At 46.1% G+C, this 18,591-nt stretch overlaps 1 protein-coding gene across 1 annotated transcript in view; it reads right to left on the reverse strand.

Annotated features, from left to right (window-relative positions):
• TSPAN2 (tetraspanin 2) overlaps positions 1-10,041 on the reverse strand; it is a 45,513-nt gene extending 35,472 nt beyond the window's left edge. Inside the window, exon 1 of the mRNA XM_036273363.1 lies at positions 9,931-10,041. Coding sequence (XP_036129256.1) covers positions 9,931-9,999 — 69 coding nt within the window. The 5' untranslated portion in view covers positions 10,000-10,041. The remainder of the gene's footprint in view (positions 1-9,930) is intronic.
• Positions 10,042-18,591: the final 8,550 nt, after the last annotated feature.

The following is an 18,591-nucleotide window of genomic DNA, read 5'->3' on the forward strand; positions in this document are numbered from 1 at the left end:
CTTGCTTCTCCAGGGGGAATACCATGTGTTTACAAGACCCAATTCATTTGCAGTTCTCTTCTTTGGGATGAAGTCACACAGAGTTGTAAATGACACTGCAACCCTACAATTTCCATTACAAACTTTTAAGCTAATACGTGCTCTTGGTGGCAATTCCATCCCGATGGACCCTATAACGAGCTCTCACGAGTCTTGATGTGCTTGCACCCCACGGTCTGACACCACGAGGGCAGCAGAGCCTCACCCTGCCAGCAGGAGTAAGGTAGCAGCACATTTGCTCTGGAAGATGATACGGATTTTCTCAAAGAGCAAAGCCGGCTCCCAACATTTCCATCCTAGCCTGCAGCAAGAGTAAGGCAAGGATTCAGATGGCTTGTTCTCAAAATTAAGGATCTTGTAAAAAAAATACAGCAGCTGAATGCCACAGGACATCCATGCAAAACCAGCTCCGGGGAAGCTGGCTGCCCTGGTCTCAACAGCAGGACCAGGCGAGGTGGAACTGGGGGAGGACCCTGGCAGCCTGTGAGGAGACGGCTGGTCACGTGGAAATGCACTGGTGAGATACCTGTGGTTCTGATTCCCCCTATGATTTTCCTCCTAATGATTTTCTAAGAACAGCTCATGCTAAGAAATTCCTGAAAGACTTCCTGCAGGTAAGGATCTAGTTTTAAATCAACCAGTGCTTAATTCTCTGCACTGATGGAAGGGTTCTGCACTCTAAACCACGACAGAACCAGGAGTGTTCTACGCATCTCAGAAAGAACACGAGGCTGTACATTTGCGCTAAACACACCTTCTTCTGGTTAGGTTGTTATAAAGTTAACTTGCCTGGGTCAAGCGACATTGCCAGGAGGCGGTCTCGAGGTGCTGGGGGATACCCAGCTCAGGGGAGGAACTAACCTGATGAAAAGCTTGAGTGAATGAGCAAGCTGACAGCCTAAATATAAACAGTGGAAAGTGTGTGTATTTATTCCATGGTTACGGAGAATGCCTTTTCCTAAAGAAACATAGGGAAAGGAGGAGGAGAGGAGAGATCAGCAAGAATTAGGAGAAAGATGGTAGCTGTATAGTTTTCTTTATACAGCAAAATAAACGTCACAGACTACTGGCTAATAATTCCAGTGAATTATTAGCAGATGGCTTAATCCAGTGAAGATCAAATATACGGAGGACTAAAATCTAATCTGCCAAGTCACTCAGGTTGCTTTCCCTCACCTGGGGGGACTGACGGAGGGCCACAGATCCCCGTGTTTCCTGGATTCCTCCTGGCAGCTTCCAGCTGCCTCTCATCCCAGGCTCCCCACTGAGTAAACACTTACCTGAGGGCTACTGACTACGGTGACGTCTCATCTATCTCGAGCTTATATCAACAAAGACAGGACATTTAACAATATTTATCTAATAGCCTAATATCTTTCTTCTTTTAAAATATGTTTTATTGATTTTTAGAGAGTTAGGGAGAGGGAGAAAGAGAGAGAGAGATAAAAACATCATGAGAGAGAAACAACCATCAGCTGCCTCCTGCACTCCCTGTGCTGGGGATCGAACCTGCAACCCAGGCATGTGCCTGACCTGGAATTGAACCAGTGACCTCTTGGTGCTTGGGTCGATGCTGAGCCACTGAACCACACCAGCTGGGCTTCGCCTAATATCTTTCAAGGTAGTTTGAGAGCCCTGGCTGGGTGGCCAGGTAGCTCAGTTGATTGGAGTGTCGTCCCATACACCAAAAGGTTGAGGGTTTGATTCCTGGTCAGGACACATACACAGGTTTCAGGTTCGATCCCCGCATTCGAGAGGCAGCCAATTGAGGTTTCTCTCTCACATTGATGTTTCTCTCTCTCTCTCTCTCTCACACACACACACACACACACACTCTCTCTCTCTCTCTCTCTCTCTCACTCTTCTTGCCTCTCTAAAATCAATAAAAACATATCCTTGGGTAAGGATTAAAAAAAAGTTTAAGAGAACTACCCTTAAGCAGATAAGCAGGATTCTTAAATGTCTATCAGTAACAATGATTGTCACCGCAGAGAGACAATGGGAGAAAAAAATGTTTTAGTAGAACTCAGGTTAGATTGAAACAAGCCAAACCACTTTGTTTATTTAAAAGTTAGCTTGGATAGAATCCAGTAGAAATCATGCAAGTCTTGTGGGTGTTCCAAAGAGATTTTTCTTAACAGCAATTTTACCAGAAACCATTGTGGTCATGAAGTTAGGGAGCGCCAGGCCATTGACGGCGGACTGGACAGATTCGAGCATGCACAGGGAACGCAAGGGGGCTTCCTTGGGTGAGTGGCAGCAGCTTCCAAGGTCCCTGTCCCTGCCCCACTGGGGGACTCTGCCAGCCCTGCCTCATTCTCCAGTTTATCAGCTGACTCTTTCCCAATCACTGTTATGTTGGGGAGGACAGGGCTTGGCACATACTTTGGAACATCTGCCAACTGCTCTTCTAGAAAAATATTACCTCTTGTGAGTGTTGCACTGAATACTGGTGCCCTTAGACAGGATAACAAAACATGCACCTGTTCCCTGATGTGTGCTGAGTGGTTGTAGCAGATGAACACGGGGCGCTGGGCAATCCTGGGTTTGCATCAGGCTCTCCACTCACCAGTCTGTGATCTTGGGCAAGTCACTTAAGCTCTCCCACCCTCAGCTTCCTCAGCTGCAAAGTGAAGGTAATAACAGTGCCGCCCTGAGAGATTAAATGAGTTCACGTTACTCAGAACACTGAGCGCTGGCTGCTTAGTGTTACTATGCTGGTAGGGTCGCTAGGGTTACACTCAAACTGAAACTTAATCCTACTCAAGAAAGGAAACACCACTCCCATGGTACCAACAGCTTAGTCCTCCTGCCTCCCCCTGCGAATGCTGGTGTCAGCCCCACACTCTCCACGACAGGTGGAGTTCCCCGAGCTTCCTCAGCCGGCCTGGCCACTGCCCCTTTCCAGAAACGGTTTCCTCTCTCCCTTCGGTTTTAGTTTTCCCAAGACCCAATAAGATAAAAACAGGAAAAAATAACTTATTAGAGAAATAACTATATTTAAGCAAGAGCTATCCCATAGAACTTTCTCAATGATATAAACAGAAACGTTCTCTCTCTGGGCTGTCCAGTACTGTGGCCACTAGCCACCGATGATTTTGAGCACCTGAGATGTGGCCAGTGAAACTTAGGAGCTGAATATTAAATTTCTTTTAATACTAATTAGTTTTAATAGCCTCATGTGATTGATAGCATAGCCCCCATATTGGAGAGTCTAGAATTCACACGCAGCCCAGCTTCAACCTTCTCTCCCGGGAGCTGCAGGCTTGGAGCGGTTAAAAGCACAGTCTGGGGCCACACACGGAAGCCCAGCTCTGTCACTGGCTGGCTCTGAGTCCCTGGGCAAGTTTCCCTGTTTTGTCACATGTAAAGTGGGGGTGACAACAACTCGGGGTCACTGAGAGGATTAAAGATACAAAATGTAGAGCAGCCAGCACACAGCTTATCTGAATATAATGGTAACTACTCTTCAAGTGTTTGTTAGTGAAATTAAGTGGAAATGGCCGTCTCGCCTTTCCTGGGCCGTAAGCTGCTCCGGCGTGTCTCACGCATCTCTCTGCACCTGCGTTTCTGGAATGCATCAAGGCTAAATCCACACTGGATATGCCTCCCTGGTCACACGCTTCACATTTTCCAAGCTGGGAGCACTTCTCATACCTGTATTCCCCGGGCCCTCAGAAGTGAACACACTGAAAACAACACAGGGTTTAAATCAGAAGACCTGGGTGTGAATCCTGGCTCGCTTCTCTCTAGCTCTCTGATCTTAGACATACCACCTACTGTGCCCGATTTTCAGCTTCCACGTCTGTAAAATGGGGATAATTATGTTATTTCAAGGGATTATTGTGATTCATGATCAAGTGGACTAATGCATATGAAAGCACTTGGTCCACTAAAATATCATATGGATTTTATTAGCATTATTACTTTTGTTAGCAATGAAATCCAAAGAGGATGAAGAAGGCAGGCCCAGGTACCCCCTACTCATCTGTAAGATACACTCTCAGCCCATCTGATTCTCTCACCTGACTGGCCTTTCTCAGTTCCTTCTCTTTAATTCCCTAGTGACTATGACACGAGTTCCCTCAGTAGTCAGTATAGAGAACAGCCCTGTTGTGATAGTAGCTGTCCATTTTAAGGTGGCAGATGGAGGTTATGTTCTCGTTTGTCACACATGGTTGGAGACCTAAAGCTCCTGCATGGGTGATATTCTAGAATTACACAGTGAAATGCAATGGTCAATGGACAGGTGGCCACCTGGTATCTCTAGAAACCATCAAGTGTTAATGTAAAAAAAAAGTCTCAAAACAATAATGGAAAATGGTAACTGGGATGAAGGGAAGCCAGGTGAGCCAGCCAAGAGAAAGGGCGCTCCCTGTCCCACTCAGAAACGGAGCCACCAGCGGGTCTTCGACCTCTTCAGGCCACACCGCAACCAGTGTTCTCAAAGTGTGTTCCCCAGACTGGCAGCACGTGCCACCTGGGGGGTGTCAGCAACGCAGACCTGTGGACTCAGAATATTTGTGTGAACAAGATTCCTAGGTGATCTGTGTCCACAGGAAAGGCTGCGAGGCGCTGGTCACCGAAGGGTTTCCCACTGCCTCCCACTGGCTTCCCCTTGGCAGCATGGAGCAGGGCAGGGGGCAGCAAGCAGTTCCTGTGCTGGGCTCAGTGCGCAGCCCTGTTGGCAGGGGCCATGCCGGTAACCGCTGAACCTCTCCTGGGCGCTGAGGGACGGGAGGAGGTGACCAGCACAGGCACTCCGTGCCCTCAGGGAGCCAAGACTTGACAGACAGAAAGGCACAAGTGTCTCAAGATTAAGAACTGTGTCTCGCCCTGGCCGGTTTGGCTCAGCGGTTAGAGCGTCGGCCTGCGGTCCAGAGAACTGTGTCTTAATCATTTTTGAGCGCCTAGCACTTGGCAGAGTGGCGAGCACGTAGTAGGTGGTCAGCGCACGCTTGCTGAGTGACAACTGCTGAGGAAGGAATCTCTCCTTTTGACTCCATGCCCCTGATGAGCTGCGAGGTTCTTGCCAGTTAGTTTGGTTGGTTAGAACCAGGATACCTGTTCCCCACTCCTCTCTACCTATATGAACCTCTCGGATTCTGGATTGTACTTTCCCACTTGTACTTCTAGTGTTTAAATACGACCTCCACTAATACCTTATGTTACTGAGTTTTCACTATGCGCATGTACCTACTTGCAGCTTTACATAGATTTACTCATTGTAGCTGCACAAAGACCATAGATTGATGTTGGTACTCGATCATGTCCATTTTATGGATGAGAAAACTGAGGCTCAGAGGCTAAACAACTTACTAACCAAGTTTCCCTAGCAAGTAAATAGTACAGCCAGGAACAACCCCAGGCAGTGCGCTGCCATGTCACCCGCCAGGCTCTGAAGTCCTGGATGTGAATTGCCATGCTGCCTAGACCGGCCCCAGGTCTGCCGGATGACTGACTGGAGCTCCAGCCCCTGCAGACACTCCTATCAGTGGGTCCTTGCCCTCCCAACACTAGGCCCTCTCACCCACATTAGGGCAGCCTTGGCCACTGCCACCCTCTTCCCGCCTTGGCAGAAACCAGAAATAAAGATTATCCTACAGCAAGGCTGAGGAAATTCCTATCTGCCTTCCAGGGTGATGTAGCTTTTGGGTGGACTCCAAAGAGTACTTTCTTCAGGTGTTAAAACCAGTCTTCCTTACAGGTCAGAGCCCTGCAGTTACTGTTTGACAGAAGTCTGGAAAGAGGAGGAAGCAACCTCTGTAAGCTTCAGCAGACTCCAGCATCTTCCACGCCCAAGGCCACGTGACGCCGTCTTTCCTAACGGCACCTGTCAGGCTCACTGAGCGTCAGCCCAAAGCTGCATTAATCATGGTAAGAAGGAAAGAAAGCAACTTCAAACAAGCCATATATGGCATCTGACTTTCAACAATGAACGGTCCTGCTTCCTGTTGGTGGGTAACCCCGAGCAGCTCGCACAGCACAATGATAGGAAAACGCTAAGCGTACAACAACAAACCAAGGAATAAACAGTGCCCAGGTTTTTCTTTAAACCAACCTATGTGGCTCGGTGGCCTGTGGTGTGTTACTTACATTGCTATGCAACGGAGGAAAAAATAATGGTGATTTCAGTGCGAGGCATGGGACTGTGCTGTGCAGTTTGATTCTAGTGTCCGGACTGAGACCTGACAAATGTTGGGAAGGGTTTCTTTCATGTTAGACACCAACCACGAGAACAGATATTAAGTTAGCGGGGTTCCTGGCTAGGCTTTACTTTTGGTTTTTAAAATTCAGCGGTGATTATAGCCGGTGGCCCTGTGCCAGGGAGTGTGGTGCGGGCCCTGGCAGGGTCGAGTTGAGTGTTTATAAAATCAGGAGCACAGCTTAAGGAAACTTAAACCAACCTGCCAGAGGAGGTTGCACATCGACTTGTTAAAATGAAGAATGCAAAACCTATCCCAGCCCGGCTCTGTGCCTGCCTCCTGGTGAGCTCCTGACAGGAAGGGTGCTGTCACAGAGGGGACCTCAGGCCTCAGAAGGGCAGGTGCACAGCATCTAAGGTATGTGTAAACATTACACTGAAGTCACAGCTGACATCTCTCTTTCCAGGAAAACTGCCTCCCACCCTCTGCCCCTTCCCCAAACTACCCACAAAACTCTCCAACCAGGAAAAAACAACTTCAGAAACTGGGGTGGGGCTCTTCTGGAATCAGGCTCCCTCAGTTACAGTGGAGGCAGATACCCAGACAGTTTACCCCAAACGATCGCTTTCCCCTAAGTCCTCAGGCACCTGCTTCAGTTCGCCTCTTTCCCTCGGCTGCGCGAGTACAGATGTGCGAGTACAGATGTGCGAAGGCTGCCTGTGAGGGCTGTTGTTCCAAGATGCTGTTCCCCTCTCCCACGACCACCATGGAATCGGGAGACAGAAAGCCCCTTATTCCCCTCCTGGGCTCAGTCTGTGCGAACACAGAACAAATCAGTAGGAAATAAGCAGGAAGAGAGGGTCGCAGTCCTCCAGATACAGATGAGAACTGATGATCCATGCGAACTGGGAAGACCATTTGACCAGGCCCCTCACCTGCACATTCTACTCATTCTGCAGAGTGCCTGAGTGCACTGTGCTGAGTGCCTCCTGTGTTCTGGCTACTTTTCTAGACATGGATACAACCATGAACAGAAAAAAACATTCCTGCTCTCAGAGAGCTCTAAGTTCCAGTGGGGAAAGTCCACAGTACAGATTGAGAAGATAATGTACAGCTATCCTCAAGTGAAAACAAGCGACAAGTCGCTTGGCAAATATACACTATTCCCCAACACTGAGGGAAAGAGAGTTAACTTTTACTGAATGCTTCCTATGTGCCAGGCACTCAATAATAACATTTTTTTTTAGCACTTACTGTGTACTAGGCTCATAGGAAGGTGAGCTCAGATACTTCCCTTATTTCCTTTTAATCCTCTCAACAACTCTGTTACCTAATTGTACAGATGAGAAAACAGAGGACTAGAAGTCAGAATTAATCGCTCAAGCACACCCTGCGTGGGATCTTCAGACAGTGGTCACGCACAGCCTTGCTCTGTTCCTCAGCTGAAAGGCGGTGGTCACCCCCTCATCTCTGTCCACCTCCATTCCTCCCGTCCTTCTGTTCAGCTTAGAAACCCCTTCTTTAGGAGAACTTTCCTGACCCCTCACTTGCTGTGAACCTTTTGCTAATCTCCTCAATTAGATGACATATATGAAAGGTCACATCTGACCCCACTAGGCACTCAGACGCTGCTTTCTTCCTACTTCCTTACTGAATTTCTGGTCAGAAGTGTGAAATTTGTCACTTGATTTTATACTGTCCCTTTGGTTTGTTGCTATTCTGTATGCATTGGTCTCACTTCCTCAACTAGATTGGCAGCTTAGAGAACAGTGTTTTATATTTATAAATTACATGTATACTTATTCATATTTATATATGTATAAATTATCTTTATAATGCTTATTTAATAACTGCTTAACAGAGTGGCTTTCAAACTTGAGCATGAATCAGAATTGTGTGGAGGGCTTGTTAAAATAGCTTTCTGAGTCCCTCCCCTAGAGTTTCTGATTCAGCAGGCCTGGAATGGGTTGAAAATGTGTATTTCCAATAAGTTCCCAGGAGCTGCTGATGCTGCTGGTCCAGGAAACACACTTGGAGAACCACAGGTTAGGAATGTAATGTACCACAGGGATGAGCAGCAAGTAGGTGGATTTTGAATCGCCACTCAACAGCCGTGTGACCTTGGGCAAGCTAACTTATTTAAGCCTCTGTTTCCTCATCTGTAAAAATGGGGTTAATAATAGCATGCACGTTAGGACTGTTGTGAGAATTCGGTGTAATAATGAATGCAATGTGCACAGTACTGTCCCTGACACACTGAAAACATTTAACACTGCCTCCTATTATCCCTGGAAAGGCTGGCACAGTGTCAGGCACTAAACAGGCATCAAACTCAGCCTCAGAATTCTTTCTCAGGCTCATATACAACTTTTTTTTAATTGTAAGGAGTGAGAGTGAAGGGTGTCACTGAAGCATGACATTTATAACGAACAGTTGAACCCTTAAGACAGACTATTCAAAAGCACAGCATAAAGACCTTTAGAAATATTGCTCCTTCCTCTAGTATGCTGGGTGGAAATGCCCCGGTGCACAAAGCCATGTGTATTTTTAAAATTCAGGGCTGTCTCCAGGCCACCTCCTTCACACCTTCCCCTGATGAAGGATGCTGAGTGAGGATGGCAACTTGGCCTCTAAGAGCTTGGGTTGCTGGAGTCATCCAGGCACCTGGGATAATGGGTTGGCAGACACAAGTAGAGCCCATTATTCAATAATTAATTAGCTGAAGGCAAAGGAAGACAACCTCCCCAGAGCAGTTAGGACAACCACCACCTCCTCCATTCCAGTTGTTTCAAAACACCCAGGCCCCTGCCACTCCCTCCTGGCTCTAAGAACGTCTTCACCCAAAATAAGACCTCTATTTTCCTTCTAGGTCTATCTGAGCAGTTATTCTGGCTAACATTCTTTTCAGAAAGTCCATGAGGGAATTTGCAGACAAGACAATTTTCAGATCTTGTCTCACAGTCCTTTAGGGCCTGAGATAGGGTATCCAGGGATCTAGGGATGGTCTAGCCCTAGTCTTGTCTCAATAATATAGAAGACAAGGGTCATGGCCCTGGCTCTCTGTGGACCACTAATCCCCAGAATATTATTCATTCAATGCAAAGTTGAATGAGATCATCCCTGGGAGCATTAGTATGTAGCAGAGGCTGCGGGTTGGGGTGGGGGGAGATGATGCTGCCCCTCCCTTCTCTCTTCACACAAGAGCATCACCACCTCCCCTGATCCAGCTGGACCCCTCCTTAATACTCAGAAAAAGGACGACCCTCCCTTCTCCCCCATGTGAGTCCACACACTCAGATGGGGCACCAGCCCCCGGCAGCCCCGGTGCAGGGGCTCCTCTCCAACGCCCTGGCCAGGCCTAGGCTCCAGTGGGAAGAAGAGTGAGAAGGGGGTGTGCATCGCTGGAGGGGAGCCGACCCCTCAGGATGTGAAGAGAGGCTAGAGTCCCCGCACCTGGAGTCATCAGCTGCGAGATGAAAACCCAGGCGGAGAGGTTCCTCAAAGGGCAGAGCCAACGGTGTCTCCCCTCTTCTCATCATTGCTCGTTGCTCAATCTCTCTCTTTCCTTCTCCATCCCTCCTCTCCCTCTTTGTCTGTCTTTTTCTTACCTCCTCCGTTTGGAACACCCTGCCTTTTCCTGGAGCCTGGCTCTGACGCGCCACAGGGATCAGTTCCCGGGGGACCCCGGCCCCATGCCCCCGCCTGGTCCCAAACCGTGCCCGGCCCTCTCGGCCCCGGGTCTCACCCAGAAGAGCAGGTTGAAGCCGAGCAGCAGGTACTTGATGCACCGCAGGCCCCCGCGGAAGCGCCCCATGCTGCGGCCCGGGCGGCTGGATCCGGAGTCCCCAGGCTGGCGATTGAGCGCCGGGAGCAGCGGGAGCCGGCGGGGAGGGGGCGGAGCGCTAGGGAGGGAGGCGGGGCCCTGGGCGGGGCCTTTGGGGGCGGGGCAGGAGCCCGGCAGGGGGCGAGAGAGGGCTCAGGAAGACCCAGAGCTGTAAGGCTGGCGAGGGGTGGGGGCACCGTCGCAGCCAGTAGGAGCACATTCGTCGCTCTCCCCGAAAGAGGGGACCGCCTCCTTCTCTCTCGATGCTAAGCGACGCACCCCGCAGGCGCCCCGCTCCCTGTGGCTATCCGAGCATCTGCCAGGAAGAAGCGACCACTGGGGACCGGAGACCCACTTAATCAGCGCCCTGTGCAAAGATACATTTGAGGCCTGCGGTGATGGAACGTGCCCCGGTGGCTATGGAAACCTAGGAAGGTGGCCTAGGGTGGAGAGATAAGTAGAACCCGAGGAAGCCCTGAAGCTGGGCGCCCGGCTGCGGGCTGTGGTTCTCCGGCGCTAGACGAGCACACTGGCCGAGGCCGCTTCCAAAGGACCCTCTCCCGGCCCTCCCGCGCTCCTGCGAGGACTCTTACCTTAATAGGCAAGAACTGGGAGAAGGCGCGGGGTGCAGCTGTCCTGCCTGGATCTCTGCTTCCCACCCTGCTCGGCCTGGCCAGCGGAGGGGGCGTCAGACTCCCAGTTCCTGCTGGATTCAACGGATGAGAGGGCTTGGGAAAGGGATCCAATCCCTCGGGGATTAGCTGTGCTGTGCAGATGGGAGTTAAAAGGGGGAGGGTTTTGTTTTGCTTTGTTTTATTAAGTTAGGCTGCTGGTGGGGAAATCAGGCTCCCACTCTGGTTGACTAAGTGTCTACAATATGTGGTGCTAGACAGTGTGGGGGCGACAAGAACGTGTGAAATGCAGGGAGCCTATGCATTAATTCAGCAAAACTTTCTGTGCCTATTAGAGGCCAGGCCGCGTAGCAGCAAGCCCCAGGGACTCAACAATGCCAAGACTGCCTAGCCTGGGAGCACCTGCTCTGGTGGCAGAGACAGATTGGTAGGCAGATAATTACTGCAAGGTGAGGCGGTCTGGCAAGTGCTGGCCAGCGGGACCTGGCCTCACCGCCTGCGCAGGGAAGGCTTTGTGAGCAGGCTGGGCCTATTCAGGCCTTGAAGGACGAGTCTGAGAAGAGAACAGTCCCCGCAGGTAGGACAGCATGCGCAAATGGGACAGCGCCGGAGCCAACAAGGGCTCCTGGGGGGCTGAAAGCTGTAGTTAGCTCGAGTGGAGCAGAGAAGGAGGTAAGAAAGATGCCAGGGCACAACTGTCAGTCAACTGACAAAAGCACAAAACTATCTCCAGGCCTCAGTTTCCTCATCTGCAACATGGAGATAATAGTACATACCTCATAGAGTTGTGGAGATTAATGAGTTAATATTGGTCAGTGCCTAGAACAGTGCCTGGCTCAGAGTAAGTACTATATAAGGAGTGGCTATTACTGTATGGTATCAGGTGACCAATCACTTTCTACCATATTGCCATTTTTGCCTGCATCTCTGTCTTTGGACATTTGTTTGAGTATCCAAAGTGAACTTTATTTATGAAAAATGAGTAGAAGACAGAAAAATGAAAGTGCTGATTCTGATAATAAGCATATGTTTCAAGTAGTGAAATAGAGACAGAGATGGAAGTCGTTAGGTATGCAGAAAGAGGCAAATCTTTAGCTTCAGTCAAACATTGTTCTATATTTGTCATTTCTGTTCTGTTATAAAGGAAACAACTAAATGTAAGAGTAGTGTCTAGTACATAGTAGGCATTCAATAAATCTCTAAGCTGAATGAACAATAAAGATATACTTCAAGTATATTTTTGAATTTTAGGTCTCTAGGACAAAATATATTTAGCAATTCCATACTCTCTGGGAACAGAATGCCTATTATAACATATAAATCTGTTGTTCTTTCACACTACAAGTTTAGCACACATGTATTAGAGAGAGAGACGGTTGCCTGTGTACCGTAACAGATTTCGATTTTGAGTATAGGCTTCCCCAGTTTCCCTCTGCAACGTTGTGTCTTAGGGGAGCTGACCCTTGACAGGACTAGGATATCCTAACTGATAACACATTTTCAAGAGCACATTATTATGAAGCAGGGAACCACGTTGAATGACAAAATAAGGAAGTTAGCCTTTAAACTAGATGGTCTGCAAAGCCACAGACAAGATCTAAGCAGGAGATATGATAGTTAGATTTCTATTTTTAGAATGGTCAAGCTGGGGCCTCAGGGAGGATGGTTCAAAGTTAAGACTTGAGACTAATTGCAGTAGTTTGGGTAGAAATGAGAAGCTGAACCCAGACAGCGGCAGTAGGTGTAGGGAAGAGCTGAGATTTGAGAGATATTCAATGACCGATAAAAGATCAAGACAAAGTGGACGTGAGGAATAAAAGGGGAAAGAGGGGAAAGAGAGGAAAGGATGACTCCTGGGTTTCTTACTTGGGTAACTAGGCAGATCATGTAATTGTTAACAGAGATATAGAGTATAGAAGATGGAGCAGGTTTTGGAGAGAATGTTCCAAATACTGTAGATGAGCTCACCAGTCACCCAATCTTACATCTAATTTAGAGGATAGGAAAGCTAAGTATTTGCTTTCTGATCTCCTTTGCAGCTAGGGGTCACCATATGACACAAAATTGATTAATGGGATTTATGTGGAAGTCTGCTGAGAGGCTTCTGGAAAATCTGAAATTGTGTGTGTGCGCACGCGCGTGTGTGTTTTTAAATATGTTTTTATTGATTTTTTTAGAGAGAGGAAAAGAGAGAGATAGAAACATCGATGTGAGATAGAAACATCCATCAGCTGCCTCCTGCACGCCCTCTACTGGGGATCAAGCCCACAACCTGAGCATGTGCCCTGACCGGCAATCAAACCAGGACCTCTCAGTACATGGGATAACACGCTCAATCGACTGAGCCACACTTGCCAGGCTGAATTGTCCTAGTAAAAGGTTCATTTGTCACTGGCATTGCTCCCTTGCCCCCCCCCCCCCATCTTGAACTCAGACATGATGCTTGGAGCTATAGAACATTTTGTGACTATGAGCAAAGGCCAAGAGAATTGCAGACCTGCTAGCCAGGAGACTGTTGAACTGCTGAACCGATACCCGCAGCCACGTACCTCCAGATTTCTTGTTATGTAAGAAAAATAATCCCTGTTTTGTTTTAATCTTATATTCCTTTACTTGTAGCTGATGATTTTCCTAACTGACACAGAAGACAATAAATTTATATTTAGATCTGTTGGATGTTAGATCTGATGGGAAATCCAGATGGAATGGTCCAGGAGACAGATGGAAATATGATTGGGATTCTGGAGAGAGGATTGAGCTGTAAATTTAGGTTAAAAATTCATCAGCAAATGGTGATAACAAAAACCATTGGTCTTCAAACTTTTGTGCACACATTCCCTAAAAGAATTATGAAAAAATATATTCTCCTTATGAAAAATATATCCCCTCTTGCACATTTTCCCCAATATTTTATTGTGAATATTTTCAAATATACAGAAAAATGGAAATAATTGAGCAGTGAACACCATATACTCACCACCTAGATTCTGCTATAACCACTTTGCTTTAGTTGTGTTACTTATCTCTACATTTGTCCATCTGTCAATCTATTTGTATGCATTTACAAATACATTTTAGAAATCAATGTTTTACCCTAAACTCTTTAGCATGCCTACCATTAACTAGTGTTCAAATATTTGTTTACAGATTTTTTTAGATAAAATTTATTTAAATAAAATATACACATTTTAAGTATACTGTTTAATGATTTTGATCAATGCTTTGCTTTTCTAACCCCAAACCCTATTAAAGTATAAAACATTACTATCACCCCAAAAGTTCCCTTGTACCCTTTCCCAGTCCATCCATACCCCTACTCCTCTTAAAGGTAACCACTGTTCTGATATCTTTCACTATACTGTAGATTAATTTTCTCTCTTCTAAAATGTCATACAAATGGAATCTACATATTTATCTTAATATATTTTTAGTTTTTTCTTTATTGATTTTTTTTAATAGAGAGAGGAAGGGAGAGGGAGAGAGAGAGACAGAAACATTGATGAGAGAGAACATCAATTGGCCACCTCCTACATGCCCCCCACTGGGGTTCCTGCTACAACCTGGTCGACACTCAACCACTGAGCCACCCGGCCAGGCTATCTTTCTATGTATTTAACTTGACATATCAACTTCTTTATTATAAGTTTGAGTATTTGCAAAAGATGTCATTTTTGATGTCTTTTAAATGTTGATGTTTTATTTTTATTATTTAAAAAAAATCCTAACCTGAAAATATTTTTCCATTTATTTTCAGGTAGAGTGGGAGGAGGAAGGGAGAGAGAGAGAGAGGGAGAGAAACATCTATGTGAGAGAGACACATCAATTGGTTGCCTCCTGCACGACCCCAACCACGGCCAGGGACCAAACCACAACCAAGGTACAAGCCCTTGACCAGAATTGAACCCACGACTCTTTGGTCCATGCATCGACGCTCTAACTGCTGAGCCAAACCTGCCAGGGCTAAATATTGACATTTTAAAAGAATATTGTCACGTCACTCATTTTAATGAGTCAAATAGAAACTGAGTGCCAGTGTAATCTGCTACCAACCACCATCTATTTAAAAATTATGTGGACAAACTTTGTTTTAACATTGAAAGTTTTACATCTTTCCTTTTTCTTCTTGAACCTGTATTTCCACAAAATGTAATCCTAAATTAATGTATTTTTATGCTTGAAAGATTTTTCTTGAATGTCCTTTTATACTTGTCTAAACAAATATTACTCTATGTTTATTAAAAGAAACAAAAAATTTCCCCCTGAGACCATAAGGCTCTGTATGAACTTATTCTAGATTGTTATAATTAAAATTAGTCTTAGTACACAATTGATTAAAATAAAAATATAATAAGAAACACTCATTAAACATAAAAGTAAAATATTACTGGAAATGCATCTCTTAATGAGATTGGTGAGGTTGGAATTTTTTCCTACTAGTTTGTATATCCGTGAATGAATATAATTCATTGCTAGAACAAGACAGGCTCAGCATAAATTCTCCTAATATTAATGCTGAGAAACTTTGTTTAGACAAAGTAGATGAGAAATGAAAAAGTGGTTATAGCAGTGCCCTTTCTGAACTCTATGCCCCAGTTCACATACTGATCTTTCAAAAACTATTTCTAATGAGAATCAGCTGACAATTCCATTTGGTCTTCCTTCAATTTTATTGAAAGTAGACTTGGAACCCAGATAACCTACAAGAGCATATATATCACAGGCATATTCTCAGGCAGATTGATCCTAGGAAACAATGCACATGGAAATCGAGTGTCTGGACACTGATTCTCTCTTAAAACTATTTATCTTGAAGTGCCCTTTGGAAAGATTCTCACATTGCCAGGATACACATGCTCCAGGGATATACAGCTGTTTTTAAGTTACGAGAATGGATGATGTAGGAGAAGGTATATATCTGTCAAGAAGGTTAACTGGGCGTAAATTAATATCCAGAGCCTAGCAGCCATCGCTGACAGAGGACACACACACACACACACACACACACACACACACACACACACATCCCCCAGGAGTTCTTGGTATTGTATTTCCACCAATGGGCTGAGACCTGCCTCATCCAATCGGAACTGTGCAGGTCTATAGTCATTCATATATACTGACCAATCAGAGCAATTCCATAATAACCAGTCAGATTACATAAAACCAACCAATCAGGATACTGCTATTTGGACCAATCAGAGTGTGCAAATTTGGATTTCTTATTTGCATAAAAACGGACCAATCAGGACCCAGGGCAGGAATTTGATTTAAAAAAAAGGCAGCCCGGGCTTTGTGTCCAGAGAGCGCACTCCGCATTTCGCACTTGGGGTTTCCTCCTGAGGCTATGTCCCTCGGGTTTGCAAATTGTTCCCTTGCATAAAGTTTCTCCTTTCTCAGCACTGGAGATTGGAGATGCCTGTCGATATTAGCTTGGGGGCAGCAGACTTTCGTTGACATCAGAGAGAATGTGAAAAGTGTTGAGAACAGAAACTTTAGAGCGACGACATTCTAAGAAGAGGCCTGACAAGACATAACACTCAAAGGACACTGGGTAGAATTGACCAGGGAGATCAGAAAAAATTCGAAAAAACTGATGTCACAGAGGCCAGGGGAAAAAAAAAGTTTCTAAAAGGAGGGAATGGCCATAGTGCAGATACCTCAGCAGTAACAGGTGGCTTATAGTTTGATAATATGGTAATCAGGACACCCGCGGCCTGCGTGCGGGCACTTTCCGGAGAGTGGTGCGGGTGAAGCTGGAGGGCAGCTGAGGGGTTCACGGGCGGTGCCTGAGCGGAGAGCTCCACAGAAGCTTCGCTCTCAGAGAGGTGGAGCGAGAGGGGGGAAGCAGGTTCCCTTTTTTCTTTCCTTCCTTCCTTAGTGGGAAAGATTTGGACATGTTCATAGGGGTTGGGGAAGGTGCCCGTGGAGAACAAGGGGTTGAAAAAGAAGAAAACCAAGAGCAGAGTCTCTGAGGAAATAGAAGGGGGCCCTAGAGTAGGACGTTGCTGGGGCTTTACATTAGGAAACAGGAGGAAACAGGCAAGGATGAAGTTGTGGGGAAAAAATGTTTTTTCTTTCTCATATTGCCAGTATTTGAGCTCGCTATGGTCCGGGTTGCTGCCTGTGGAATGTTCTGCCTGTTGGTTTCAGTGTCTTGTTTCCTTGTGTATTGTGTGAGCTCTCTCTCCCTCTCAAAACTAAGCTGCTCATTTTCCTTGGAAAATTGTGGCACTTGAGTCGTCAGTTGAGGTTTTATTCCTTCAGAGAGGATTTACTTGAATTTTTGTAAAGCATCTCGAGGCACTACCACAGAGTATTAATTTAGACAACAAACTCATTCAGAGGCTGGCTTGTGGGTACAAGTTCCCAGGGAAGATTTCCGCTACCCCAGCACCAAGATCAAAACATGTACATTTCTTTGTTGTCCTCTTTTGCATGAAGGCTTATTTCCTGTCTACTCTTACCTTGAGGGTGTGGCCCTTAGGAGGGGCACCAGCTTGGGCTGGAGTCTCCTGATAGACTCTCTACCTTAGTGGGATTTCAGGCTTTATCTAATGGACCCAAGTCTTTGCAGCTGTTGAAACAGTAGCTCAAGGCAAAGGGTGACTTTGGCACTTGCCTCCTCCCCAGGGTTTCTGCTTTCACTTCATTTTGGTCTCTGTGGAGTGTCTTCCTTTTGTGCTGGTGAGCAGTGTGTTTTTTAAGGAGATGTTTATAAATTTTATCCAGTGTTTTAGTTTCAGTGGAGCAAGCGGTTTAGGATATCAAGTCTGCCCTACAGCTGGAAAAAGAAGCCTTGTGTCCTATCGTAATTCTGGTTTTGATAAGCAGGACACGAGCAGTTTTTTGATTGCTAAGTTTACAGCATATTAATCCTGTTGCTATGCAATTGTTGCTGGAAAATAGTCTGTGGGCTCAGGGTTTCTAAACCAACCATTTCTTGGATGCCCAGAGAAGGAAGGAAGGCGAGGGCCTTGGTTTGCTGATTACAAACCATCTCCATGGTCACAGGTTGCTGGGCTCGCGCTCTTCGTTCAATGTTTTCCCAGCAGCATTTAGGCATCAATAGTTTCCTTTCACCATTTTTCAGCTTCTGGTGTTTGCTGGTGAGAGCAAGGAGTGTATACCTGCTTGTGCAGACATGTATGAAGCAGGAGAAGGGACTATGAAACAGGAGAGGAGAGCAAATTCAAAGGATCATTTGTTTTCATAGGACCCTATGAAATAACCTACTCATTTTTGTTTTCATGTTTACAGGGGTTTGAAGGAAGGAGAGGAACATAACCCATTTAGGTCAAAGTTCTAAGTCTGAAGATTTATGATGTCTTATGGATGCTCCCCATTTGAGACACTGGAATTAGGAAAGACTTTAAATACTATTACCAAATAATAATCTGGCATAATTTTAATGTGACTTTCTTGTTTCTAAGTTTCAACAGAGGCCTCAAAGACTGAGGGCAAAAGCATAGATACTTTAGGACCTTTACATTCTAAAACAAGGTGTAAGATTGTCTGCATTAGTCAAGGTTCTCTAGAGAAACAGAACCAGTAAGATGTATTTGTATATGTGTTGTAGGGACTTGGCTTGTGTGATTGCGGAGGCTGAGAAGTCCTGAGATCTACAGTCAGCATGCTTGAGACCCAGGAGAACCAGTCTGAAAACTGGCAGGCTCAAGGTCCTAGAAGATGGAGTCCGAAGGCAGGAAAAGATTAATTCATTTCTTAGCTCAAGGCAGTTAGACAGGAGTTCTCTCTTACTGGACTTTTTGTTCTATTCTGGCTTTCAACTGATTGGTTGGGGCCCACCCACATTAGGGCCAGCAATCTGCTTTACTCAGTCTAGTAATTCACATGTTAATCTCATCCAGAATTACCCTCACAGACATACACAGAATAATGTTCAGCCAGATGTCTAGGCACCGCATGGCTCAGTCACGCTGACACATAAAAT

The sequence above is a fragment of the Molossus molossus genome, unplaced genomic scaffold (genome assembly GCF_014108415.1).
Source record: "Molossus molossus isolate mMolMol1 unplaced genomic scaffold, mMolMol1.p scaffold_m16_p_20, whole genome shotgun sequence".
Taxonomy (NCBI): Eukaryota; Metazoa; Chordata; class Mammalia; order Chiroptera; family Molossidae; genus Molossus; species Molossus molossus.